Source organism: Eschrichtius robustus, chromosome 12, assembly GCF_028021215.1.
Source record: "Eschrichtius robustus isolate mEscRob2 chromosome 12, mEscRob2.pri, whole genome shotgun sequence".
Classification (NCBI taxonomy): Eukaryota; Metazoa; Chordata; class Mammalia; order Artiodactyla; family Eschrichtiidae; genus Eschrichtius; species Eschrichtius robustus.
In genome coordinates this window covers 40,933,180-40,959,845 of record NC_090835.1, presented here as the reverse complement: position 1 = coordinate 40,959,845, position 26,666 = coordinate 40,933,180, and the positions used below count along the sequence as shown (strand labels likewise).

The 26,666-nt window shown below is 44.5% G+C and overlaps 1 protein-coding gene and 1 non-coding gene across 3 annotated transcripts in view; one reads left to right on the top strand and one right to left on the bottom strand.

The window, feature by feature from the left end:
- The window catches only part of PTPN23 (protein tyrosine phosphatase non-receptor type 23), a 40,993-nt gene that overhangs the window by 9,044 nt on the left and 5,283 nt on the right, over positions 1-26,666 (top strand). For both annotated transcript variants that reach the window (XM_068557911.1, XM_068557912.1), the window contains exons 3-14: positions 23,187-23,314; positions 23,550-23,626; positions 24,247-24,296; positions 24,450-24,581; positions 24,824-24,904; positions 25,000-25,131; positions 25,216-25,263; positions 25,669-25,725; positions 25,853-25,911; positions 26,093-26,172; positions 26,286-26,400; positions 26,496-26,561. In XM_068557911.1, coding sequence (XP_068414012.1) covers positions 23,187-23,314; positions 23,550-23,626; positions 24,247-24,296; positions 24,450-24,581; positions 24,824-24,904; positions 25,000-25,131; positions 25,216-25,263; positions 25,669-25,725; positions 25,853-25,911; positions 26,093-26,172; positions 26,286-26,400; positions 26,496-26,561 — 1,025 coding nt within the window. The remainder of the gene's footprint in view (positions 1-23,186; positions 23,315-23,549; positions 23,627-24,246; positions 24,297-24,449; positions 24,582-24,823; positions 24,905-24,999; positions 25,132-25,215; positions 25,264-25,668; positions 25,726-25,852; positions 25,912-26,092; positions 26,173-26,285; positions 26,401-26,495; positions 26,562-26,666) is intronic.
- Positions 11,637-11,743, bottom strand: LOC137774351 (U6 spliceosomal RNA). The gene has a single exon (XR_011075873.1). It is a non-coding gene; the product is annotated as a U6 spliceosomal RNA (small nuclear RNA).

Genomic DNA, 26,666 nt, shown 5'->3' with positions numbered 1-26,666 from the left:
AGCACGCAGGCTCAGTAGTTGTAGTACACAGGCCCTAGAGTGCACAGACTTCAGTAGTTGCAGTGCGTGGGCTCAGTAGTTGTGGCTCGTGGGCTCTAGAGCGCAGTCTCAGAAGTCGTGACGCATGGGCCTAGTTGCTCCACAGCATGTGGGATCTTCCCGGACAAGGGATTGAACCTGTGTCCCCTGCATTGGCAGGCGGATTTTTAACCACTGCGCCACCAGAGAAAGTCCTGTACCACATCTTCTTTATCCATTCATCTGTCGGTGGACATTTAGGTTGCTTCCATGTCCTGGCTATTGTAAACAGCACTGCAGTGAACATTGGGGTGCATGTATCCTTTCGAACCTTTCAGGCTTCTGTTCCATTACTTCTTCCCCCTTACTTTCACCCCCAAGACAAATCCCAACCCCTGCCAAACCGCTGTGCTGAGGGTGCTGTTGTACGTAGGTGGGGTAACTCTAAGGAAGGAGGCTGGAGGTGGGAATCCTCCCACCAGGAGACTTGGAGGCCAGCTGACTTTTCAAAGCTGTTTCAGCGCAGAGGGTCCAACATCCTTTGGGTACACTAGGCTTGTTTAACTGTAGGAGGGCCCACTTGGATCTGGAGACTGTGGTTTCATCCATAGGGACCAGGCACTACACGTCTGTGGGGGTTGAGGGGGGGCTTGTTTGCTGGCACATCCTCCCCAGCTCCCTCAGCCCCATGACTGTCCAGCCTCGGGACCCAAGCCTGCTCAGGCATTAGGGATGTGACACCAGCCAGGGTCACCGAGGCCTGAGGGGAATAGAGTAGGCATTTCTTTTTTTCTTTTCTTTTTTTTTTAATTTTTATTTTATGTTGGAGTATAGTTGATTTACCATGTTGTGTTTGTTTTAGGTATACAGCAACCTGATCCAGTAATACATACACATATATCTATTCTTTTTCGGATTCTTTTCCATGTAGGTTATTACAGTGTTGAGTAGAGCTCCCTAGGTCCTTGTTGATTATCTATTTTATATATATTAGTGTGTACAGGTTAATCCCAACCTCCTAATATATTCCTCTTCCCCCACCTTTCCTCTTCGGTAATCATAAGTTTGTTTTCTAAGTCTGTGAGTCTGTTTCTGTTTTGTAAATTAGTTCCTTTGTATCAGTTTTTCGTATCTACCTATAAGTGATAACATGATATTTGTCTTCCTCTGTCTGATTTCACTTGGTATGATCATCTCTAGGTCCATCCACGTTGCTGCAAATGGCATAATTTTATATGGCTGAGTAATATTCCATTATATATGTGTGTGTGTGTGTGTGTGTGTGTGTGTATATATTTATATATATATACACACACACACACACACCACATCTTCTTTAGCCATTCATTTGTCGATGGACATTTTGGTTGCTTCCATGTCTTGGCTATTTTAAATAGTGCTGCAGTGAGCATTGGGGTGCATGTATCCTTTCAAACAATGGTTTTCTCTGGGTATATGCCCAGGAGTGGGATTGCTGGATCATATGGTAGCTCTATTTTTAGTTTTTTTTTTAAAATTAATTAATTTACTTATTTATTTATTTATTTATGGCTGTGTTGGGTCTTCGTTTCTGTGTGAGGGCTTTCTCTAGTTGTGGCAAGCGGGGGCCACTCTTCATCGCGGTGCGTGGGCCTCTCACTGTCGCGGCCTCTCTTGTTGTGGAGCACAGGCTCCAGATGCGCAAGCTCAGTAATTGTGGCTCACGGGCCCAGCTGCTCCGCGGCATGTGGGATCTTCCCAGACCAGGGCTCGAACCCATGTCCCCTGCATTGGCAGGCAGATTCTCAACCACTGCGCCACCAGGGAAGCCCTATTTTTAGTTTTTTAAGGAACCTCCATACTGTTCTCAATAGTGGCTGTACCAATTTACATTCCCACCAACAGTGTAGAAGGGTTCCCTTTTCTCCACACCCTCTCCAGCATTTATTGTTTGTAGATTTTTTGATGACGGCCATTCTGACCGGTGTGAGGTGATACCTCATTGTAGTTCTGATTTGCATTTCTCTGATAATTAGTGATGTTGAGCATCTTTTCATGTGCTTTTTGGCCGTCTGTGTGTCTTCTTTGGAGAAATGTCTATTTAGATCTTCTGCCCATTTTTGATTAGGTTATTTGTTTTTTTGATATTGAGCTGCATGAGTTGTTTGTATATTTTGGAGATTAATTCCTTGTCAGTTGCTTCATTTGCAAATATTTTCTCCCATTCTGAGGGTTGTCTTTTTGTTTTATTTATGGTTTCCTTTGCTGTGCAAAAGTTTTTAAGTTTAATCAGGTTACATTTGTTTATGTTTGTTTTTATTTCTATTACTCTAGGAGATGGATAGGAAAAGATCTTGCTGTGATTTATGTCAAAAAGTGTTCTGCCTATGTTTTCCTCTAAGAGTTTTATAGTGTCCGGCCTTACATTTAGGTCTTTAATACATTTTTTTAAATTAATTAATTAATTTTTGGCTGCATTGGGTCTTTGTTGCTGCGTGCAGGCTTTCTCTATTTGCGGCGAGCAGGGACTACTCTTCATTGTGGCGCGCAGGCTTCTCATTGCAGTGGCTTCTCTTGTGGCGGAGCACGGGCTCTAGGCGCGTGGGCTTCAGTAGTTGTGGCTCGCGAGCTCTAGAGCACAGGCTCAGTAGTTGTGGCGCACGGGCTTAGTTGCTCCGTGGCATGTGGGATCTTCCCAGACCAGGGCTCGAACCCGTGTCCCCTGCATTGGCAGGCGGATTCTTAACCACTGCACCACCAGGAAAGCCCCTTTAATACATTTTGAGTGTATTTTTGTGTATGGTGTTAGGGAGTGTTCTAATTTTATTCTATTGCATGTAGCTGTCCAGTTTTCCCAGCAGTTCCCACACATTTATTGAAGAGACTGTCTTTTCTCCATTGTATATTTTTGCCTCCTTTGTCATAGATGAGGTGACCATAGGTGTGTGGGTTTATCACTGGGCTTTCTATCCTGTTCCATTGATCTGTATTTCTGTTTTTGTGTCAGTACCATACTGTTTTGATTACTGTAGCTTTGTAGTATAGTCTGAAGTCAGGGAGCCTGATTCCTCCAGCTCTGTTTTTCTTTCTCAAGATTGCTTTGGCTATTTGGGGTCTTTTGTGTTTCCATACAAATTGTAAAATTTTTTGTTCTAGGGACTTCCCTCGCGGTCCAGTGGTTAAGACTGCGCCTTCCAATGTATGGGGTGTGGGTTCGATCCCTGGTTGGGGAGCTAGGATCCCACATGCCTCGTGGCCAAAAAAACCAAAGACATAAAACAGAAACAATATTGTAACAAATTCAATAAAGACTTTAAAAATGGTCCACATCAAAAAAAAAAAAAACTTAAAAAAAAATTTTTTTTTCTAATTCTGTGAAAAATGCCATTGGTAATTTGATAAGGATTGCATTAAATCTGTAGATTGTTTTGGGTAGTATAGTCATTTTCACAATATTGATTTTTCCAATCCAAGGACATGGTATATCTCTCCATCTGTTTGTGTCATGTTTAATTTCTTTCATCAATATCTTACCGTTTTCTGAGTACAGGTCTTTTGCCTCCTTAGGTAGGTTTATTCCTAGGTATTTTGTTCTTTTTGTTGTGATGGCAAATGGGATTGTTTCCTTGATTAATCTTTCTGATCTTTTGTTGTTAGTATATAGAAATGCAACAGATTTCTGTGTATTAATTTTGTATCCTGCAATTTTATGAATTCATTGATGACCTCTAGTAGTTTTCTGGTGGCATCTTTAGGATTTTCTGCATATAGTATCATGTCATCTACAAGCAGTTGACAGTTTTACTTCTTCTTCTCCAATTTGGATTCCTTTTATTTCTTCTTCTTCTCTGATCACCATGGCTAGGACTTCCAAAACTATGTTGAATAAAAATGGCAAGAGTGGACATCCATGTCTTGTTCCTGATCTTAGAGGAAATGTTTTCAGCTTTTCACCATTGAGTTTGATGTTAGGTATAGATTTGTCATATGTGGCCTTTATTATGTTGAGGTGTGTTCCCTGTATGTCCACTTTCTGGAGAGTTTTTACATAAATGGGTATTGAATTTTGTCAGAAGCTTTTTCTGCATCTGTTGAGATGATCCTATGGTTTTTATTCTTCAGTTTGGTAAGGTGCTGTATCACACTAATTGATTTGCCGATACTGAAAAATCCTTGCATCCCTGGGATAAATCCCACTTGATCATGGTGTATGATCCTTTTGTTGTGCTGTTGGATTCGGTGTGCTGAGTATTTTGTTGAGGATTTTTGTGTCTGTTCATCAGTTATATTGGCCTGTAATTTTCTTTTTTTGTGGTGTCTTTGGTTTTGGTGTCAGGGCGATGGTGGCCTTATGGAATGAGTTTGGAAGTGTTCCTTCCTCTGCAATTTTTTGGAATAGTTTTAGATGGAATAGTTTTAGAAGGACAGGTATTAACTCTTTTCTCTAGATATTTGATTGAATTCGCCTGTGAAGCCATCTGGTCCTGGACTTTTGTTTGTTGGGAGTTTTTTAATCACAGTTTCAATTTCAGTACTTGTGATTGGTCTGTTCATATTTTCTCTTTCTTCCTGGTTCAGTCTTGGAAGATTGTGCCTTTCTAAGAATTTGTCCATTTCTGTTTCCATTTTATTGGCATATAGTTGCTTGTAGTAGTCTCTTGTGATTCTTTGTATTGGGTTGGCCAAAAAGTTTGTTTAGTTAGTGAATACATTGTTCAATACAGTTCTTGGTGAAAACGAAAAATGTCTTTTATTTTTACTTAAAGCCAAACAAATTTTTTGGCCAACCCAATATTTCTGTGCTGTCAGTTGTAACCTAGTTTTCATTTCTAATTTTATTGATTTGAGCCCTGTCCCTTTTTTTCTTGATGAAACTGGCTAAAGGATTATCAATTTTGTTTATCTTTTCAAAGAACCAGGTTTTAGTTTCGTTGATCTTTTCTATTGTTTTCTTCATCTCTATTTCATTTATTTCTGCTGTGGTCTTTATGATTTCGTTCCTTCTACTAACTTTTGGTTTTGTTTGTTCTTCTTTCTCTAGTTGCTTTAGGTGTAAGGATAGGTTGTTTGTTTGAGATTTTTCTTGTTTCCTGAGATAAGATTGTATTGCTATAAACTTCCCTCTTAGAATTGCTTTTGCTGTGTCCCATAGGTTTTGGATCATTGTGCTTTCATTTTCATTTTTCTCTAGGTTTTTTTTTTTTTTTTTTTAATTTATTTTTGGCTGCGTTGGGTCCTCGTTGCTGCACATGGACTTCTCTCTAGTTGCTGTTGTCTTCGTTGTGGTTCTCGGGCTTCTCATTGCGGTGGCTTCTCCTGTAGCGGAGCACAGGCTCTAGGCACGTGGGCTTCAGTAGTTGTGGCACACGGGCTTAGCTGCTCCACGGCATGTGGGATCCCCCCGGACCAGGGCTCGAACCCATGTCCCCTGCATTGGCAGGCAGACTCCCAACCACTGCGCCACCAGGGAAGCCCTCTCTAGGTATTTTTTGATTTCCTCTTTGATTTATTCAGTGATTCATTGATTGTTTAGTACCATATTGTTTGCCTCCACGTGTTCGTGTTTTTTATCATTTTTTCCTTGTAGTTGATTTCTAATCTCAGGCTTGTGGCCAGAAAAGATGCTTAATATGATTTAATTTTCTTAAATTTACTAAGGCTTGCTTTGTGGCCCAGCATGTGATCAGTCCTGGAGTATGTTCCATATGCACTTGAAAAGAATCTGCATTCTGCTGCTTTTGCATGGAATGCACTATAAATATCAATTAAGTTCATCTGGTCTGATGTGTCTTAAGGACTGTGTTTCCTTATTGACTTTCTGTCTGGATGATCTGTCCCTTGATGAAAGTGAGGTGTTAACGTCCCACGCTATTACTGTGTTACTGTTGATTTCTCCTTTTATGGCTGTTAGTATTTGCCTTATATATTGATGGGCTCCTGTGTTGGGTGCATATATATTTACAATTGTTATATCTTCTTTTTGGATTGATCCCTTGATCATTATGTAGTGTCCTTCTTTTTCTTGTAACACTCTTTTTTTTTAATTTTTAAATTATTTTATTTTATTTTAGGCTGTGTTGGGTCTTTGTTGCTGTGTGCGGGCTTTCTCTAGTTGCAGTGAGTTGTTGCGGAGCATGGGCTCTAGGCACACGGGCTTCAGTAGTTGTGGCACACGGGCTCAGTAGTTGTGGCTCACAGGCTCTAGAGCACAGGCTCAGTAGTTGTGGTGCATGGGCTTAGTTGCTCTGCGGCATGTGGGATCTTCCCGGACCAGGGCTCGAACCCATGTCCCCTGCATTGGCAGGCAGATTCTTAACCACTGCGCCACCAGGGAAGCCCCTCTTGTAACACTCTTTATTTTAAAGTCTATTTTATCTGATATGAGTATAGTAAGTCCCCTACATACGAACGAGTTCTGTTCCAAGAGTGCGTTCGTGAGTCCAGTTTTGTTTGTAAGTCCAACAGAGTTAGCCTAGGTACCCAACTAACACAGTCAGCTATATAGTACTGTACTGTATTAGGTTTATAATAATTTTCACACAAATAATACATTAAAAAAACCCCACAAAAAATAAAGAAAACATTTTTAATCTTACAATATAGTACCGTGAAAAGTATAGTAATACAGTACAGCAACTGCATACAGGGGCTGGCATTGAGTGAACAGGCAATAAGAGTTACTGACTGAAGGAGGGAGAGGAGGTGGGAGATGGTAGAGCTGATGGATCGTCAGCAATAGGAGATGGAGGGCAAGCTGCAGTTTCACTCATGCCTGAAGTTGATGGCACAGGTTCTGGTTCCTTGCTGGATGCAATTCCATCTACCCTCTTGAAAAAAATGTTCCAGTGATGTTTGGGTAGTACTATACCAGGTACACCACCACTGCATTTATGCTTGCTTCCGGACATCCTGGGCTTGAAATAAAGATACTATACTACTGTGCTTTATACAGTACTGTACCGTAAAGTACACAAAAATACAGCCACTCGTAGAGGATGCATGCACGTGACAATGTATGCCAGACACATGAACTGACTTACATGATTAGACATGAGAATGCACGTTCACATCTTTGAAAGTACGCAACTTGAAGGTTTTATGTAGGAGACTTACTGTATTGCTACTCCAGCTTTCTTTTGATTTCCATTTGCATGGAATACCTTTTTCTATCCCATCACTTTCAGTCTGTATGTTTCCCTAGATCTGAAGTGGGTCTCTTGTAGACAGCATATAAATGGGTCTTGTTTTTGTATCCATTCAGCCAGTCTGTGTCTTTTGGTTGGAGCATTTAATCTGTTTATGTTTAAGGTAATTATCGATATGTATGTTCTTATTGCCATTTTGTTAATTGTTTTGGATTTGTTTTTTTTTTTTTTAATTTATTTTTGGCTGTGTTGGGTCTTCGTTGCTGTGTGCGGGTTTTCTCTAGTTGTGGTGAGCGGGGGCTACTCTTCATTGCTGTGCGTGGGCTTCTCATTGTCATGGCTCCTCTTGTTGCAGAGCATGGGCTCTAAGCACGCAGGCTTCAGTAGTTGTGGCACATGGGCTCAGTAGTTGTGGCTTGTGGGCTCTAGAGCTCAGGCCCAGTAGTTGTGGCACACGGGCTTAGTTACTCCATGGCATGTGGGATCTTCCCAGGCCAGGGCTCGAAACCGTGTCCCCTGCATTAGCAGGCAGATTCTTAACCACTGCGCCACCAGGGAAGCCCCTTGGATTTGTTTTTGTAAGTCTTTTTTCTACCCTTTTGTTCTCTTCTCTTGTGATTTGATGACTGACTGTAGTGTTTTGTTTGGATTCCTTTTTCTTTCTTTGTGTGTGTGTATCATTATAGATTTTCAGTTTGCGGTTACCATGAGGTGTTTTTTTTTTTTTTAAATAAATTTATTTATTTTTGTTTTTGGCTGCATTGGGTCTTCATTGCTGCACACCAGCTTTCTCTAGTTGCGGCAAGCAGGCTTCTCATTGCGGTGGCTTCTCTTGTTGCAGAGCACGGGCTCTGGGCCCTCAGGCTTCAGTAGTTGTGGCACATGGTTTCAGTAGTTGTGGCTCGCGGGCTCTAGAGCGAGGCTCAGTAGTTGTGGCACATAGGCTTAGTTGCTCTGTGGCATGTGGGATCTTCCAGGACCAGGGTTCAAACCTGTGTTCCTTGCTTTGGCAGGCGGATTCTTAACCACTGCACCACGAGGGAAGTCCATAAATAGCTTTTATTATGTTGAGATATATTCCCTGTATACTCACTTTTGTAAGGGTTTTTATCATGAATGGATGTTGAATTTTATAAAATTCTTTTTCTGTATCTGTTGAGATGATCATGTAGCTTCTGTCATTTCTGCCCCTCACCCCCCCCCCCCGTTTTTTTTTTTTTTTGGCCACGCCATGTGGCATGTGGGATCTTAGTTCCCTGATCAGGGATTGTACCCATGCCCTCTGCAGTGGAAGCATAGAGTCTTAACCACTGGGCCACCAGGGAAGTCCTGGTTTCTGTCCTTTCTTTTGTTAATGTGGTGTATCACATTGATTGACTTGTGTATGTTGAACCATCCTTGTGACCCTGGGATGAATCCAACTTGGTCGTGGTGTATGACCTTTTTTATGTATTGTTGGATTCGGTTTGAGAATTTTTGTGTCTATATTCATCAAAGATATTGACCTGTAATTTTCTTTTTTGGTAGTGTCTTTGGTTTTGGTATCAGGGTGATGGTGGCTTCATAGCATGTTATTGGGAGTGTTCCTTCCTCTTCAGTCTTTTGGAAGAGTTTGGGAAGGATTGGTATAAGTTCTTTGTATGTTTAGTAAAGTTCCCCAGTGAAGCCATCTGGTCCTGGACTTCTGTTTGTATGGAGGTTTTTTAAATTACACATTCTGTTTAATTTCTAGTGATTGGTCTATTCAAGTTATCTATTTCTTATTCATTCAGTTTTGATGGGCTGTATGTTTCTAGAAATTGTCCATTTCTTTGAGGTTGTCAAGTTCATTGGCCTATAATTATTCATAGTATTCTCTTATGGTTTTTTGTATTTCTGCAGTATCTGTTGTGATTTCTCCTCTTTCATTTCTTATTTTGTTTGTGTCTTCTCTCTTTTCTTCTTGGTGAACCTGGCTAGAGGTTTGTCAATTTTGTTTACCCTTTCAAAAAACCAGCTCTTGGTTTTATTGATTTTTTTTGTCTTGTTTTTTTCATCTCTATTTTATTTATTTCCTCTCTGATCTTTTTTTTTTTTTAAATTTTTTATTTATTTATGGCTGTGTTGGGTCTTCGTTTCTGTGCAAGGGCTTTCTCCAGTTGTGGCAAGCGGGGGCCTGTCTTCATCGCGGTGCGCGGGCCTCTCACTATTGCGGCCTCTCTTGTTGCGGAGCACAGGCTCCAGACGCACAGGCTCAGTAATTGTGGCTCACGGGCCCAGTTGCTCCGCGGCATGTGGGATCTTTCCAGACCAGGGCTCGAACCCGTGTCCCCTGCATTGGCAGGCAGATTCTCAACCACTGCGCCACCAGGGAAGCCCCTCTCTGATCTTTATTATCTCCTTCCTTCTGCTGACTTTTGGTTTTGTTTGTACTTCTTTTTCTAATTCTTTTAGGTGGTGGGCTAGGTTGTTTATTTGAGATTTTTCCTGTTTCTTAAGGAAGGCCTGTATTGCTATGAACTTCCCTCTAAGAACTGCTTTTCCTGCATCCCAGAGATATTTATGGTTGTGTTTTCATTGTCATTTGCCTCAAGGTATTTTTTAATTTCTTTGATTTTTCTTGTTGACCCATTGGTTTTTTTAGTAGTATGTTGTTTAGTCTCCTTGTACTTGGTTTTTTCTTGTTTCTTTCTCTGTGGTTGATTTCTAGTTTCATGCTGTTGTGGTCAGAAAAGATGCTTGAAATAATTTCTATACTATTAAATTTGTTGAGGCTTGTTTTGTGCCCTAGCATGTGGTCAGTCCTAGAGAATGTTCCATGTGCACTTGAAAAGAATGTGTATTCTGTTTTTTTTTGGATGTAATGTCCTGAAGATATCAATTAAGTTTAACTTTTCTATTGTATTATTTAGGATCTTTGTTGCCTTATTGATTTTCTGTCTCAAAGGTCTGTCCATTGATGTGAGTGGGGTATTAAAGTCTCCTACTGTTAATGTATTCTTGTCAGTTTCTCCCTTTATGTCTGTTAGTATTTGTTTTATTTATTTGGGTGTTTCTATGTTGGGTGCATATATGTTGACAAGTGTAATATCCTTTCCATGTGTTGATCTTTTTATCATTGTACAGTGTCCTTTTTTTTTTTTTTAAATTAATTTATTTATTTATTTTTGGCTGTGTTAGGTCTTCGTTTCTGTGTGAGGGCTTTCTCTAGTTGCAGCGAGCAGGGGCCACTCTTCATCGCGGTGCACGGGCCTCTCACTATTGCGCCCTCTCTTGTTGCGGAGCACAGGCTCCAGACACGCTGGCTCAGTAGTTGTGGCTTACGGGCTTTGTTGCTCCGCAGCGTGTGGGATCTTCCCAGACCAGGGCTCGAACCCGTGTCCCCTGCATTGGCAGGCAGACTCTCAACCACTGCGCCACCAGGGAAGCCCTACAGTGTCCTTCTTTATCTTTCTTTATAGCCTTTGTTTTAAAGTCTATTTTGTCTGATATGTGTGACCCCTGCTTTCTTGTCATTTCCGTTTGCATGAAATATCTTTTTCCATCCCCTCACTTTTAATCTATGTGTGTCCTTTGCCCCAAAGTGGGTCTCTTGTAGGCAGCATATTGTAGGCTCTTATTTTTTTAATCCAGTCTGCCACTCTGTATCTTTTGATTGGAGCATTTAGTCCTTTGACATTTAAGGTAATTATTGATAGGTATGTATTTATTGCCATTTTAAACCTTGTCTTCCTGTTGATTTTATTTTGTTTTTTCATTTCTATTTTTATTATTATTATTTTTTTTACATCTTTATTGGAGTGTAATTGCTTTACAATGGTGTGTTAGTTTCTGCTTTATAACAAAGTAAATCAGCTATACATATACATATATCCTCATATCTCCTCCCTCTTGCATCTCCTTCCCACTCTCCCTATCCCCCCATCTAGGTGGTCACAAAGCACCGAGCTGATCTCCCTGTGCTCTGCAGCTGCTTCCCACTAGCTATCTATTTTACATTTGGTGGTATATATAAGTCCATGCCACTCTCTCACTTCGTCCCAACTTACCCTTCCTCCTCCCTGAGTCCTCAAGTCCATTCTCTACGTCTGTGTCTTTATTCCTGTCCTGCCCCTAGGTTCTTCATAACTTTTTTTTTTAATTCCATATATATGTGTTAGCATATGGTATTTGTTTTTCTCTTTCTGATTTACTTCACTCTGTGTGACAGACTCTAGGTCCATCACCTCACTGCAAATAACTCAATTTAATTTCTTTTTACGGCTGAATAATATTCCATTGTATATATGTGCCACATCTTCTTTATCCATTCATCTGTTGATGGACACTTAGGTTGCTTCCATGTCCTGGCTATTGTAAATAAAGCTGCAGTGAACATTGTGGTACATTACTCTTTTTGAATTATGGTTTTCTCAGGATATATGCCCAGTAGTGGGATTGCTGGGTCGTATGGTAGTTCTATTTTTAGTTTTTTAAGGAACCCCTCCATACTGTTCTCCATAGTGGCTGCATCAAAAAAATATAGAACGCTTCATGAATTTGCGTGTCATCCTTGCACAGGGGCCATGCTAATCTTCTCTGTATTGTTCCAATTTTAGTATATGTGTTGCCGAAGCGAGCACTCCCATTGATTTTATATTTCTTCTTTGTCGCTTTCTTTTTCTTTTTCCTTTTGTGGTTTGATGATTTTCTTTTGTATTATGCTTATCTTCTCTTCTTTTTCTTTTTTTGTGAATCTGTTGTATGTGGTTGCTCTGTTTTTCAAGTATGTTAACTCCTTCCTATATCTACTTGCTTTAGACTGGTAGTCCAATAGGCTCAAACACCTTCTAGAAAAAAAAATCTACATTTTCTTACTCTCCTCTCCCACATTTAATGATTTTGATGTCCTCTTTTGCATCTTTATGTTTATTCTTTTGCCATTCATTGTGGTTATCATTGCTTTCAAAAAAGTTTTTTTATTATTTTAAAAATCTGTGTACTTTCTTGTTTAAGTGATTTACTTTCCAATTATGATTTTCTCTTTCCTATAGATTCTTACTGCTTTTGTTATTTATTTATTCTTCGGCTGTGCCATGCGGCCTGTGGGATCTTACTTTCCTGACCCTAGATCAAACCCAGGCCCCCTGCAGTGGCAGCACAGAGTCCTAACCACTGGACTTCCAGGGAATTCCCTCAACTTTTCTACTTAGATAAGACCTTTCAATATTTCTTTTAGGATAGGTTTTGTATTGCTGTATTCTTTTAGTTTTTGCTATCTGAGAAATTCTTTATCTCTTTTTCTATTCTAAATGATAATCTTGCTGGGTAGAGTATCCTGGGTTGCAGATTTTTCCCTTTTGGGACTTTGAATATATCTTGCCACTCCCTTCTGGCCTGCAGCATTTCTGTAGAGAAATCAGCTGATAACCTTATGGTTGTTCCCTTGTAATTAATTCTTTGTTTTTCTCTTGCTGCCTTTAGAATCCTCTCTTTTAACTTTTTTTAGTATGTCTTGTGTAGGTCTGTTTAGGTTTATCTTGTTCAGGACCCTCTGTGCTTCCTGTATCTGGATATGTTTCCTTCTCTAGGTTTGGGAAGTTTTCAGCCATAATTTCTTCAAATACAGTTTCATTACCTTTTTCTCTTTCTTCTCCTTCTGGAATCCCTATTATGCATAGATTGGCCCAGTTTATGTTATCCCATAGGTCTCATATTGCTTTCATTTTTTGTCATTTGGGTTTCTGTCTGCTGTTGTAATTGGGTGATTTCCATTATTCTGTCTTCTAGATCACCTATTTGTTCTTCTGCATTATTCATTCCTCTGTTCATAGCCTTTAGTCCAGCTTTCATCTCTTCAAATGAATTCACTAATTTTTCTGAAGGCTCCTCATAATTTCTAGTTCCTTTTTACAGTAGTCTGCATTTCTGTCAATCCTTTCTCAGTTCCTTCAGTATTTTCATTATCTCCTTTTTTATTTTTGTTTATTTAGTTTTGGCTGCATTGGGTCTTCGTTGCTGCGCGGGCTTTCTCTAGTTGTGGCGAGTGGGGGCTACTCTTCGTTGCGGTGTGCGGGCTTCTCATTGCAGTGGCTTCTCTTGTTGCAGAGCATGGGCTTTAGTTGCATGAGCTTCAGCAGCTGTGGCACACGGGCTCAGTAGTTGTGGCTCACGGGCTCTAGAGCGCAAGCTCGGTAGTTGTGGTGCACGGGCTTAGCTGCTCTGCGGCATGTGGAATTTTCCCTGTGTCCCCTGCATTGGCAGGCGGATTCTTAAGCACTGCGCCACCAGAGAAGTCCCTCATTATCTCCTTTTTGAACTTGGTGTCTATTAGACTGAAGAGGTCTGTTTCATTGTTTGTTCTTTCAGGGGTATTCTCTTGATCTTTTAATTGGGAATGGTTCCTTTGCTTCATTTTACTTATATTTCTCTTGCTGTATGAGTTGAGGAGAAACAATTATCTACTGTGGTCTTGGAGGGCTATTTTTATGTGGAAACATCCCTGTGTAGTCTGTGGGTTTAATATTTTTGGGTGTGAGGGCTGTTTTTAGTATGGATGCCTACCACCTCTTTCCTCACTGTATGCTGGCTATCATCCCCTTAATAGGAGGTGTGACTGATATGCTGACCAGAGCCAGCACTGGATATTGAGCAGGGCCTCCTCTTTGCTCTGTGGTTTTCACTGCCTTGTCCAGGGCAGGGTGTGCTCCCCAGTTGTTGGGAGTAGAAGCCCCCAGATCCGTTTCTGAGTTGCATTTCTGGTATGTGGTGCGAGGTAGGTTGGATTGGGGTGCTCCCACTGGGAGAGGAGCCATTGAGTACTCCTCCTCCTCCTGAGCTGTTCACCTGTGAGTGTGCTCCGTTGTGTCACCTTTCACCTATTGTGCAGACTCTCAGAGTACACTGTTATTGGCACTGCCCTCAGCCCCACCTCAACCATAGGTATGCTGGCAGTCCACCCTGGTACCTCTCAGGCTTTGTTTTCACAATGCCACCAGCGCAGATCCACAGAAGTCAGGTCCCAAGACTGCAGTAGTCGTGCACCTGGACCTGCTGTGGGTGCTATGGAGGCAGCTCAGACTCTGGCTCAGCCCAGCCTCCTGGTGTACACGCCCACAATGCCCACAGCTGCTAAGGCCAGACCTGTCCCAGCTATGGGAGCACCAGTTTTCTGTTCGGATGTTCTGCAGGCACTGAATTTACAAAGCTGGCAGCGGAGGTGTAATTCTGCGGTTCGTTCAGCCACAGGGAGAGATTTCAGCTCTGCTTCCTAAGTCACACGGCCCCTGGGGCTCAGCTGTGATTTCAGCCCCACCTCTGTGTGTGGGCAACCCACTGGTGTCTGCACCCAGGGCTGCTGAAGCAGTGGCTAGAACGTGTGAGCCTGCCCAGGGTGGGAGGGAACCGAGGTGGCAGCTGGAGTGCACGGGCCTGCCCAGGCAGAAGGGAGCTGGGGCAGTGGCCGGAGCCCATGGAGGTAGGAGCCGGTGGGTGGGAAACGAGGCTGCAATGGTGGCCCCACCTCTCCCTTCCTGCGCCACTTAACAATGGCACTTTGCTTCTGTGGCAGCCTGGGCTTCTTCCATGAACACTCCTGGTCGCTGTGCCCCACACTCCAGCCCCTTTAGGCTGTCTCCATGCAGCCAACAGCAGTCCTCTCCCCAGGTCTGTCCTCTAAACCCCACGTTCCAGCATCCAGCCCCTGCCCATACCAGCAAAGGTGCTTCTAAGGCTGGGATGCACAGGGCAGTGGCACGGCCCATCTGTGTAATCTCTGGCTGTCCTGCCTGCCACTAACTGGTTGTTGCTCTCTCTGAGCCTTGGAAACTTCTTTTCTGTCCCTGCTGATCTTTCCACTGGTGAGGGGACTTCCCAGGGTGTGGGAACCTCTCTCCTTCACCTCCCTCCTAGGGGCACAGGACCCATCTGCTTCCTCTTTATTTTTTTTTCCTTTTGTCTTACTCAGTTACATGGCGATCTTTCTTGTTCTTTCAGGTGTTTGAGGACTTCTGCTAGTGTTCAGTAGGTGTTGTGTGAGAATTGTTCCATCTGTAAATGTATTCTTGATGTATTTGTGTGAAGAGTTAAGTTCCATGTCCTACTACTCCACCATCTTGATTCCGATCCCCTTTATCCATTTTTTTTTTGGCTGTGTTGGGTCTTCGTTGCTGTGCGTGGACTTTCTCTAGTTGTGGTGAGCGGGGGCTACTCTTCGTTGTGGTGCGCAGGCTTCTCATTGCAGTGGCTTCTCTTGTTGCGGAACATGGGCTCCAGACGCGTGGGCTTCAGTAGTTGTGGCACGTGGGCTCAGTAGTTGTAGCTCTCGGGCTCTAGAGCAAAGGCTCTATAGTTGTGGCGCACGGGCTTGGTTGCTCTGCGGCATGTGGGATCTTCCCAGACCAGGGATCGAACCCGTGTCCCCTGCATTGGCAGGCAGACAATGTGCCACCTTAACCACTGTGCCACCATGGAAGTCCCCTTTATACATTTTTTTTAAAATATATTTATTTATTTATTTTTTGGCTGTGTTGGGTCTTCGTTTCTGTGTGAGGGCTTTCTCTAGTTGCGGCGAGCGGGGGCCACTCTTCATCGCGGTGCGCGGGCCTCTCACTGTCACTGCCTCTCTTGTTGCAGAGCACAGGCTCCAGACGCGCAGGCTCAGTAGTTGTGGCTCACGGGCCCAGTTGCTCCGCGGCATGTGGGATCTTCCCAGACCAGGGCTCGAACCCGTGTTCCCTGCATTGGCAGGCAGACTCTCAACCACTGCGCCACCAGGGAAGCCCCCCTTTATACATTTTTGAATCGAGTTTCTGTTGTTAAGTTGTAGGAGGTCTTCATATATTCTGGATATTAACCACTTATCAGATACATGATTTGCAGATATTTTCTTCCATTCCATGGGTTGCCTTTTCACTTTGTTGGTTGTGTCCTTTTGATGCTCAGAAGTTTTAAATTTTGATGTAGTCTAGTTTACAATTTGTTCTTTTGTTGCTTATGCTCTTCAAGTCACATCCAAGAAATCATTGCCAAATTCAGTGCCACGAAGATTTTCCCTTTTGTTTCTTCTAAGAGTTTTATAGTTTCAGCTCTTATATTTAGGTCTTTGCTCCATTTTGAGTTTATTTTTGTAAATGGTGTAAAGTAAGGTTCCAGCTTCACTCTTCTGCATGTAGATATTTAGTTTTCCCAGCACCATAAATTGAAAAGACTGTCCCCCATTGAATGGCACCCCTGTCAAAAATCATTTCACTGTGTGTATTAGTTTGCTCTGGCTGCCATAACCAAGTACCCCAGACTGCTGGCTTAAACAACAGAAATTTATTTTCTCACAGTTGTAGAGGCTAGTAGTCTGAGATCAAGGTGTTGGCAAAGCTGACTTCTTCTAAGGATTCTTTCTTTGACTTGTGGATGACCATCTTCTCCCTGTATCTTCACATGGTTGTCCCTCTATGTATGTCTGTAGAAGGACAACAGTCATATTGGATTAGGGCCTACCTCTAGGATCTCATTTCACTGTAATTACCTCTTTAAGGCTCTATCTCCTAAAATACAGTCACATTTGGAGATACTGGGAGTTAGGACTTTAGTATGAATTGGTGAGGGGGGGCATTATTCAGTCCATAACACCATATATTTGAGGGTTTATTTCTGGGCACTCTCTTTTACTCCATTTGTCCATATGTCTTTATGCCAGTACCAAACTGTTTTGATTATTATAGGTTTGTAATAGGTTTTGAAATGAGGAATTGTGGGATCTCCAGTTTTGTTCTTCTTTTTCAAGATTGTTTTGGCTATTTGGAGGGGGGTCCCTTGAGATTCCATATGAATTTTTAGGATGGATTTTTCTATTTCTGCAAAAAATGCCATTGGGATTTTGATGTGGATTACACTGAATCCATAAAAAAGTAAAATCCAAAAACTGTATCACTTTAGGGAGGCTTGCCACCTTAACAATATTAAGTCTTTTAATACATGAGTATCAGATGTCTTTCCATTTATTTATGTCTTTAATTTCTTTCAGCAAAGTTTTGTAGTTTTCTCTACGCAAGTCTTTGGCCTTCTTGGTTAATTTTACTTCTAAATAATTTATTCTTTTTGATGCTATTGGAATTGAAATTCAAAAAAATTTTTTCTTTAATTGTGATTGTTTAGAAACAACTGATTTTTGTGTATTGATTCTGTATCCTGCAACTTCACTGAATTCATTAATTCTAACAGATTTTTTGGGTGCAATCTCTAAGGGTATTTTTACATATGAGTTCATGTCTGTGAAAAGAGATAATTTTGCATTTTCCTTTCTAATTTGGATGCCTTTTATTTCTTTTTCTTGCCTGATTGCTCTGGCTGGAACTTCCAGTACTGTGATAATACAAGTGGTTGATGTGGGCATCCTTGTCGTCTTGTTTCTTGTGTGAGAGGAAAAGTTTTCAGTCTTTTACTAACTTAGTATGATGTTAGCTAAGGGCTTTTCATATATAGCCTTTATTATGTTGAAGTAGAGGTACTTACCTGCCTTTTAAAGAAGGTGACACCGTTCTTAAGAGGAAGAAAAAATTGTCAGGTGAATTATCTCATTTGCTACTCTGTTTGAAAGTAGTTAAGAACAACTGTTTCTATTTGAATAACAAAAGAGGATTTAAATAAAATTTTTATTTATAATTTCAAAGTGTAGGAGATTGTATCTTCCCCACAAAGCAGGTATAATTAATTGGTATGTTTATATATGCTAAAGATATATTCTTTAAAGACTACTGTGTGTAAATTGAATTTTTAAAAACTATTAGTCTCTTATGTAGAAAACAAAAGGTGGAGTCACACACCAGTGTTATAATAATATTAGCTTATATAATTGCCCATGTACAGTGTACCTTTACTGGGATCTTTATTTCTTCATATGGCTTCAAGTTACTATCAAGTGTCCTTTCATTTCAGTCTATAGGACTCCTTTTAGCATTTCTTGCAGGGCAGATCTGGTGGTGGTGAATTCCCTCAGTTTTTGTTTAGCTGGGAATGTCTTGATTTCTCCTCAGTTCTGAAAGATTTCTCCTCAGTTTTGTCAGATATAGGATTTTTGGTTGACAGTGTTTTTCTTTTAGCACTTGGAATATATCAACCTACTGCCTTCAGTTCTCCAAAGTTTCTGATGAGAAATCTGCTGATAATCCCATTGAGGATTCCTTGTATTTGATGAGTCACTTCTCTTGTGCTGCTTTCCATGTTCTCTGTGTCTTTCAACAGTTTGATTATAATTTTTCTTGGTGTGGGTCTCTTGAGTTAATTTTACTTGAAGTTCATTAAGCTTCTTGGATGTTTATATTCATGTCTTTAGTCAAATTTGGAAATTTTTTTGCCATTATTTCTTCACATATTCTCTCTGCCCCTTTCTCTCTCTCTTCTTCTGCGACTTCCACAATGTGTATGTTGATCTGTTTGATGGTGTCTCACAGGTCCCTTAGGCTCTGTTCACTTCAATAATTTTTCTTTCTGTTCCTTAGACTTGATAATTTCAGTTGTCCTAGACTTTTGTTTTTAATATTTATTTATTTATTTAGGCTGTGCCAGGTCTTAGTTGTGGCATGTGGGATCTTTATTGTGGCATGCAGACTTATTAGTTGCGGCATGCGAACTCTTAGTTGCGGCATGTGGACTTCTTAGTTGTGACATGTGAACTCTTAGTTGTGGCTTGCATGCAGAATCTAGTTCCCTGACCAGGGATCAAACCCAGGCCCCCAGCACTGAGAGCATGGAGTCTTACCCACTGGACCACTAGGGAAGTCCCCTCAATTGTTCTAGCTTTGATTTCACTGATGGTTTCATCTACCTACTCAAATCTGCCTTTGAATCACTCTAGTGAATTTTTCAACTCAGTTATTGTACTTTTCAGCTTCAGAATTTCTTTTTGGTTTCTTTTTAAGTTTTCTGTCTCGTTGATATTTCCATTTTGTTCCCTATGTCATTTTCTTGACTTTTTCCACATCTTCCTTTAGTTCTTTGAGTATCTTTAAGACAGTTTTTTTTTTAATAGTATAATTCTTTTTTTTTAAATTATTAATTAATTAATTTACTTATTTATTTTTTTGGCTGTGTTGGGTCTTCGTTTTTGTGTGAGGGCTTTCTCTAGTTGCGGCAAGCGGGGGCCACTCTTCATCGCGGCACACAGGCCTCTCACTGTCGCGGCCTCTCTTGTTGTGGAGCACAGGCTCCAGACGCGCAGGCTCAGCAGTTGTGGCTCACGGGCCCAGCCGCTCCACGGCATGTGAGATCCTCCCAGACCAGGGTTCGAACCCGTGTCCCCTGCATTGGCAGGCAGAGTCTCAACTACTGCGCCACCAGGGAAGCCCCTAAGACAGTTGCTTTAAAGTTTTTATCTAGTAGAGCTGTCATCACATCTTTTTCAGGAACAGTTTTTTGTTTTTTTCTTGTTTTTTTTTGTTTTTGTCCCTTTGAGTCATATTTTCCTATTTCTTTATATGTCTTGTATTTTTGTTGTTGTTGAAAACCGGACATTTGAATCTAATGATGTGGTGACTCTGGAAATCAGAATCTCCCCTTTCCCCAGGGTTTGCTGTTTGTTTGTCTGTTTGGAGTGTTGTAGGCTGTCTCTGTACCAAGAATCAGTCTGAGGTGTGAACTTAAAGTCTTCTCAGGTCTTTTCTGAGCCTTTGCCTTCCCCTGGGTGTGCATGATGACTTTCTAACTTCCTCTGAATATGTGGTTGCTTTTGAATCCAATAGTCCTCAATATCTGGCTCCCAAAAGGAGAAAAAGAGAAAAATGAAAGGATGAGGGGGGAGAAGCACTGGTGCTTTAAATCCCCTTGAAGTCACTTCAGCCAGAGGGGGAGGTGCAACAACAGTGTCCGCCTCCTCTTTGCACCTCTGAGATCAGAAGCAGCGCGATCAGCCCTGATCAGAGCAGATCCCTGATATTTGGAGGACAGCGTCCTCATTGCCCACCCTGGCTCCCACAGGCTGTGTGTGCAAGCTGCTCCAGGAACACATGCAAGGCTGCCTGCACAGGGATGGGCACTGGGTAGCTGCTATTGTGCTAAGGGCTGAAATTCACCAAAATTTATCTAAACATTCCTCTGCACGTTTGCAAGTCCTCAGTAGACTCCAGGAGTTCCAGAACAGTTATATCAGACAGATTCTGCTAGTGCATTTGTTGTCTATGTGGGGAGACGGATTTCTGGTGCTTCCTACTCTGCTACCTTCCCAGAATACTCCTTATAAATTAAATTTTAAAAAAGATTTTGTTTGAAGAGTTTGAAAACTGAGATAATCTTAACCCCTCAGACTACCATTGTTTTGTGCACACAGGTGCACATGCACACAAAACACCCTCGAGGGAGCATTGTCACCCAGCTCCAAAGCCTCTCCTGAGGCAGATCCTTTATGGTGTAGGGCAGGCAGCCTGCACAGAGCAGTGGGCTGGAGAGAGCCAACCCCAAGAATGCTCCAGATCTGAGGCTATTCCCAGCACAGACAGCTCACAGTAGGACATCAGGATAGTCACTTTCCCCTTCCTGGGGCTTGAGTTACTCATTGAAAGAGTGTGGGAGTTGGACTAGATCAGTGTTTCTTCAGTGAAACCACAGAACAAACTTTCTTACGTAAACGCTGATAATAATTATTTCAGTGAAAAAAAAAATTATCAGATCAAGAAAACTCCCAGATTCAGCAGTGTATAAAGTGAAAATAAAATAGAGTAACTAAATGAAATATTACAGAAGTTTTAGAACACTGGTCCAGTTTTTAGTGAATTACAGGAAATTTATGAAAGCACAGAGATGTAGAAAGCAGAGACAGCATAAGTCAAGTTAACCTTTTACCATAACTCATTGATTTGCAGTGGAAATGGAAGGTGGATATAATCTGGAAATCTGTAGGCAGTTCTGTTTTCCTGATCTGGGCCTCAGTTTCCTCATCTGTAAAACTGGGCCTGAAGTAATTTTTTTTTTTTAATTTTATTTATCTATTTTTATATTTAATTTTTGGCTGAGTTGGGGCTTCGTTGCTGCGCGCTGGCTTTCTCTAGTTGCAGTGAGTGGGGGCTACTCTTCGTTGCGGTGTGCGGGCTTCTCGTTGCGGTGGCTTCTCTTGTTGCAGAGCATGGGCTCTAGGTGCGTGGGCTTCAGTAGTTGTGGCACGTGGCTCAGTAGTTGTGGCTCGCGGGCTCTAGAGCGCAGGCTCAGTAGCTGTGGCGCACGGGCCTAGTTGCTCCGCGGCATGTGGGATCTTCCCAGACCAGGGCTCGAACCCGTGTCCCCTGCATTGGCAGGCGGATTCTCAACCAGTGCGCCACCAGGGAAGCCCTGAAGTAATTCTTTAAGAAGACTTTTCAGGCTTCCCTGGTGGCGCAGTGGTTGAGAATCCGCCTGCCAATGCAGGGGACACGGGTTCGAGCCCTGGTCTGGGAAGATCCCACATGCCGCGGAGCAACTAGGCCCGTGAGCCACAGCTACTGAGCCTGCGCGTCTGGAGCCTGTGCCTCGCAACAAGAGAGGCCGCGATAGTGAGAGGCCCGCGCACCGCGATGAAGAGCGGCCCCCGCTTGCCGCAACTAGAGAAAGCCCTCGCACAGAAACGGAGACCAAACACAGCCATAAATAAATAAATAATTTAAAAAAAAAAAAAAAAAAGAAGACTTTTCAGTTACTCTGGAATAAATTTTTGGTTCTGTGATCACAGGGAATAAAACTGACGGAGAGGGGCTGTGACACGCCTTATCCTTGCACTGGGCATTCTAGAGGTCAGAGAGGGAGCTTAGCATTCCTGTTGAAAGAGGAGACTGAGGCCCAGAGGGGAGATGGTCCCCCAAGACACTGCTGGGAAGTGGTGTTGAGTGGACTGGTGCTGGACTCTTCCTCCTCTGATGTCCCACAGGGCATCCGCATCCCTTCTGAGCATCCCAGACAGAAGGCTAAGAGCCCAGCTCTGGAGTGTCTTGTCCTAGAGGATTTCTTTTTTTTTTTTTTTTTTTGGGGGGGTGGGGGGACGGTGTGCTGTGCAGCATGCAGGATCTTAGTTCCCCCACCAGGGATCGAACCTGTGCCTCCCACCCCTGCATTGGGAGTGCAGAGTCTGAACCACTGCACCACCAGGGAAGTCCCCTAGAGGATTTCTTCTAGCTGGTGCCCAGCAGCTCTCTACTGGGCCCTTCAGCTGCTGGAACCCTGGTGTGGGGCTCTCTGGTCCCTCCAGCAGGTGGGGTTAGGGTATGCACAGTGATTCAAGCCCCTCCACTCTTTGTGCACCTGCTTCTTGGAGGGTATACTGTCGTTCTTCCGTTTGTTTGAGCAGAGGGTTCACTTTGTTTTGTTTTTTCCCCAAATGGGACTAGCTTTATTGCTTACTATAAAAATTGAAAATTGTTTGTATAAAAGAATACATAAGCAATATAAAGAATCAAATATGTCTCTGTATGCATGTATAGAATAAATTACTTAAACCCAACTATCCAGGGATAATCACTTAACTGTCTAGATTTTTTTCTCTCTGTTTATATATCTAGTTGATATCAATTTCCATATGATTTTATAAAAATGAAATTATGTTGCTTATCTGTTAACATGCTTTTTTCCCCCCAACAATAAATGTGTTATGGACGTCTTAACATATCAGTAGAGATCCTTGTCTTCAGTTTTCATGGCTGCAGAGTATTCTCTTTTGTGGGTAGCCTTGACGTAATTTATTTAATCCTCTTTAATGGAAGTTTTGGTGGCATCCAGTATTTGGCCCTGTTAATGTTGTGATAAATATCCTTGCATGCTCATCCAAGCATTTGCTTTTCTGGATTTCTTACTGTATATTTTTAGATACAGAACTGTGGGTCAAACATTAAGTACATTAAAATTTTTAATGCATGTTTTAAACTGCCTCCTGGAAAAGTGGGACTGATTCAGTCCAACAGTCCTGGCTGGTAGGATGGTTGTTGAATGACTACAGGTAGCTGTGGGCTTTCTTTGGGTCCCTTAGACTGTGCAGTCCCCCAGCTCTGATTATTTCCTGGGCATTTGTGGGTGGACAGCCCTGCCTGTCTTCTACTCCAAATGACAGTAGGCCTGCTTGTCCCATCCATCCCCCAGAATGCTGTTCGTGTCCCACGGGACTTTGAGGGCTGCAGTGTCCTCCGCAAGTACCTGGGCCAGCTCCACTACCTGCAGAGTCGGGTCCCCATGGGCTCAGGCCAGGAGGCTGCTGTTTCTGTCACCTGGTGAGAGCTGGCAGGGCTGGGGGGAGCCTGGAGGTTGCCTGGGACAGCCCAGGGGTGTCTGGGCGGTGGGGATGCCCCTCTCCCCACCACCCCGCTTTCTTTTCCTTGCTACACAGCATGGGGAGTGGCTTGGTGTGGTCTCCCCAGGCCTCCCTCCCATCCGACGCAGCACTGGGGGTGGCGGGTCGCTTCACCAGCTCCTTCCCTCGAGATGACTGGGGTGGCCTGTCCACAGGACTGAGATCTTCTCAGGCAAATCTGTGGCCCATGAAGACATCAAGTATGAGCAGGCCTGCATTCTCTACAACCTTGGTGAGCTACCTAACCCCTTCCCCATGGCCCTACCTCCCAGCCCTGCCCACCCCATCTCAGCTCAGCAGGAGGCCACAAGGGCAGTGGGCTGATGGAAGGAAGACACCTGGATTCTGACCCTCCACTGCCTTCTCACAGCTCTGCTGGTGCCTCTCTTCTGGGCCACAGGGAGCCACCCTGCTGGGGAGAGGCTCTACTAGGCTGGCTGCCACATGGTGTTGCTACTGTGTGCTCTGGCCCAGAGGGATGGCCTCTCTTTTCTGACTGGACAGCTCCCGGCCCCCCTTGTGGCTTGGGTTGCTTCCAGCAGGAGGAGAACAAGGCTGGCCTAGACTGGCCTTGCGTCAACCCTGAGGGCTCAGCCTGGGGAGCCCCGAGTCCTGTGTAGGCATCCCTGAGGCTCTGAGACTGGACTTGTAGGCTGAGGGCTGTGGAAGGCAGGAGCCCCTTCCCTTCCACCCCATCCCTGCCTGGTGCAGAGCCAGAGACTGAGACCCCATTTACTCCAGCTTTGGTGTCCTTGGACCAACTGCCCCAGTTCTCAGACCCCTGTTGTCCTGATCGTGAGTGACACCAGCAGCCCCAGGCTAGCCCTGACCCCATGTTCTGTGCCTCCCCAGGAGCGCTGCACTCCATGCTGGGGGCCATGGACAAGCGCATGTCTGAGGAGGTGAGGAGGGTGGGGGCAGTGGGTGGGTCATAGGACAGAACCAGGGAGGGGTGCTGAGTGTTGTCAGCCTCCAGAGTGTGAATCCTGCCCCGTGGAGCGGACACAGGCAGCTCTGTGGCTCTGCTTCTGGCATCCTCCCCTGTTCTCTCCCAGGGCATGAAGGTCTCCTGCACTCACTTCCAGTGTGCAGCAGGTGCCTTTGCCTACCTGCGTGAGCACTTCCCTCATGCCTACAGCGTTGACATGAGCCGGCAGATCCTCACTCTCAATGTCAACCTCATGCTGGTGAGGAGACACCCTTGTTGGGGCCGAGTTGAATCCAGGGGCGGGCACGGTTAGGGCTGGTTCCTAGAGGTCCTGTGCACATGGCAGTGAGGGACAAGCAGAGGCCTGGGCTTTGACCTTTTGAGCCCCAGGTGGATCAGGAGCAGGGCTGTGCTGCTTGGAGTGCGGGAGGCTGGACGGAGAGGGCATCCGTGTGGTCTGTGCCGCTGAGGAATGGAGTGCATCTCCATCTGCTCTTCCAGGGCCAGGCTCAGGAGTGCCTTCTGGAGAAGTCCATGTTGGACAACAGGAAGAGCTTTCTGGTGGCTCGCATCAGTGCACAGGTAGGGACAGGGATAGATGGTGGCCCTCAAGGGACTGATGCCAGGCTTTTGGTTTACTCTCGATCCCCAACTTATAGCCCTGTCCTGGCTTCTAGGTGGTGGATTACTACAAGGAGGCGTGCCGGGCCTTGGAGAACCCCGATACCGCCTCACTGCTGGGCCGGATCCAGAAGGACTGGAAGAAGCTGGTACAGATGAAGATCTACTACTTTGCGGCTGTGGCTCATGTGAGGGCACCGTGGCCACCAGGGCTGGGCTGGGCTGAGTTGCCATAGCCCAGGAAGTAAGTAGCGATGTCTCTTCTTTCCCAGTTGCACATGGGGAAGCAGGCTGAGGAGCAGCAGAAGTTCGGAGAGCGAGTGAGTGAGCCGTGGCCAGGAGGGGACTCTGGACTGGTCCCAGCCTTGTTAGTCAGATCCTCGTGGGGACCCTTCTTCTGTCTCTCACCCCCACATCCCTGGCGGCCCCCCGCCGTAGACCTGGTGTTTCTCATGTGTTGTCCCATTTGTGCAGCCTTCATCCCCAGGGGACAGAGGAGGCACAGCAGGCTCCCCTCAGGGGATGGCTGGTGGGAGATGTAGGCTGTAGGGTGGAGCTGGTAGACGCTAACCATGGTGCTGTTGGCTGGGCTGGCACGTGGCTACCTCCTCAGCTCCTTGTCTTCTGATGGGTCACCTGATGGCCAGACGGCTCGGTGGGGGTTGGGGTGACGGAAAGAGTAGGGTCCAAGCAGGGAAGGACGGACTGGTCTCTGTCCCCCGCAGGTCGCGTACTTCCAGAGTGCCCTGGACAAGCTCAATGAAGCCATCAAGCTGGCCAAGGTAAAGATGAGGAAGAGCCTGGCTGCCCCTCGGAGCCTGAGAGAACAAGGAGCAAGCCTGGTGGGGCTGAGGGGTCTCCTGGCACTGGCTGTGGTTGGCACTGAGCACCCCCATCCCTACCCTACAGGGCCAGCCTGACACCGTGCAAGACGCACTTCGCTTCACTATGGATGTCATTGGGGGAAAGTGAGTTTCTGGGGCTCGGGGTGGCTCTGGTTCCTTCTTGTTAGGAGGGGTCTTGGCCTTTTGCCTGCATCGTTGGGAGGAAGCCACCAGGGCCAGAGAGTAGTGGCCCACGTGGGAGGCTAGGTCCTGGATCCCTGCTGATCACTCAAGACTCCCCATTCCTCCTTCTCCTGACCCCCAGATACAATTCTGCGAAGAAGGACAATGATTTCATCTACCACGAGGCTGTCCCAGCACTGGACACCCTTCAGCCTGTAAAAGGTCTGAAGCTGAGGGGAGGCCGAGGATCGGGGTAGGCATGAAGATGGGACAGAAGAGAGGCAGTCGAGGTTCGAGTGGGCCTGGTCTCTACGATTCTTCCTCACCCCTCCCAGGTGCCCCCTTGGTGAAGCCCTTACCAGTGAACCCCACAGACCCAGCTGTTACGGGCCCTGACATCTTCACCAAACTGGTACCCATGGCTGCCCATGAAGCCTCGTCGCTGTACAGGTGGGCGGGACAGGCAGGCCCTATTAGCCCAGGTTGGGTTGGGATATCTCAGAGAGACACGGGCTTCCAGCAAATTGCTGTCACTTCTCCTGCAGTGAGGAGAAGGCCAAGCTGCTTCGGGAGATGATGGCCAAGATTGAGGACAAGAATGAGGTCCTGGAGTGAGTGCAAGGCTGGGGTGGGAGGCATGGAGGGTACACACCAGACCTCTGTGGGGTCCCCAGTGCTGCCTGCGACAGGGAGAGGAGTAAATGAAAGGTCTGTTG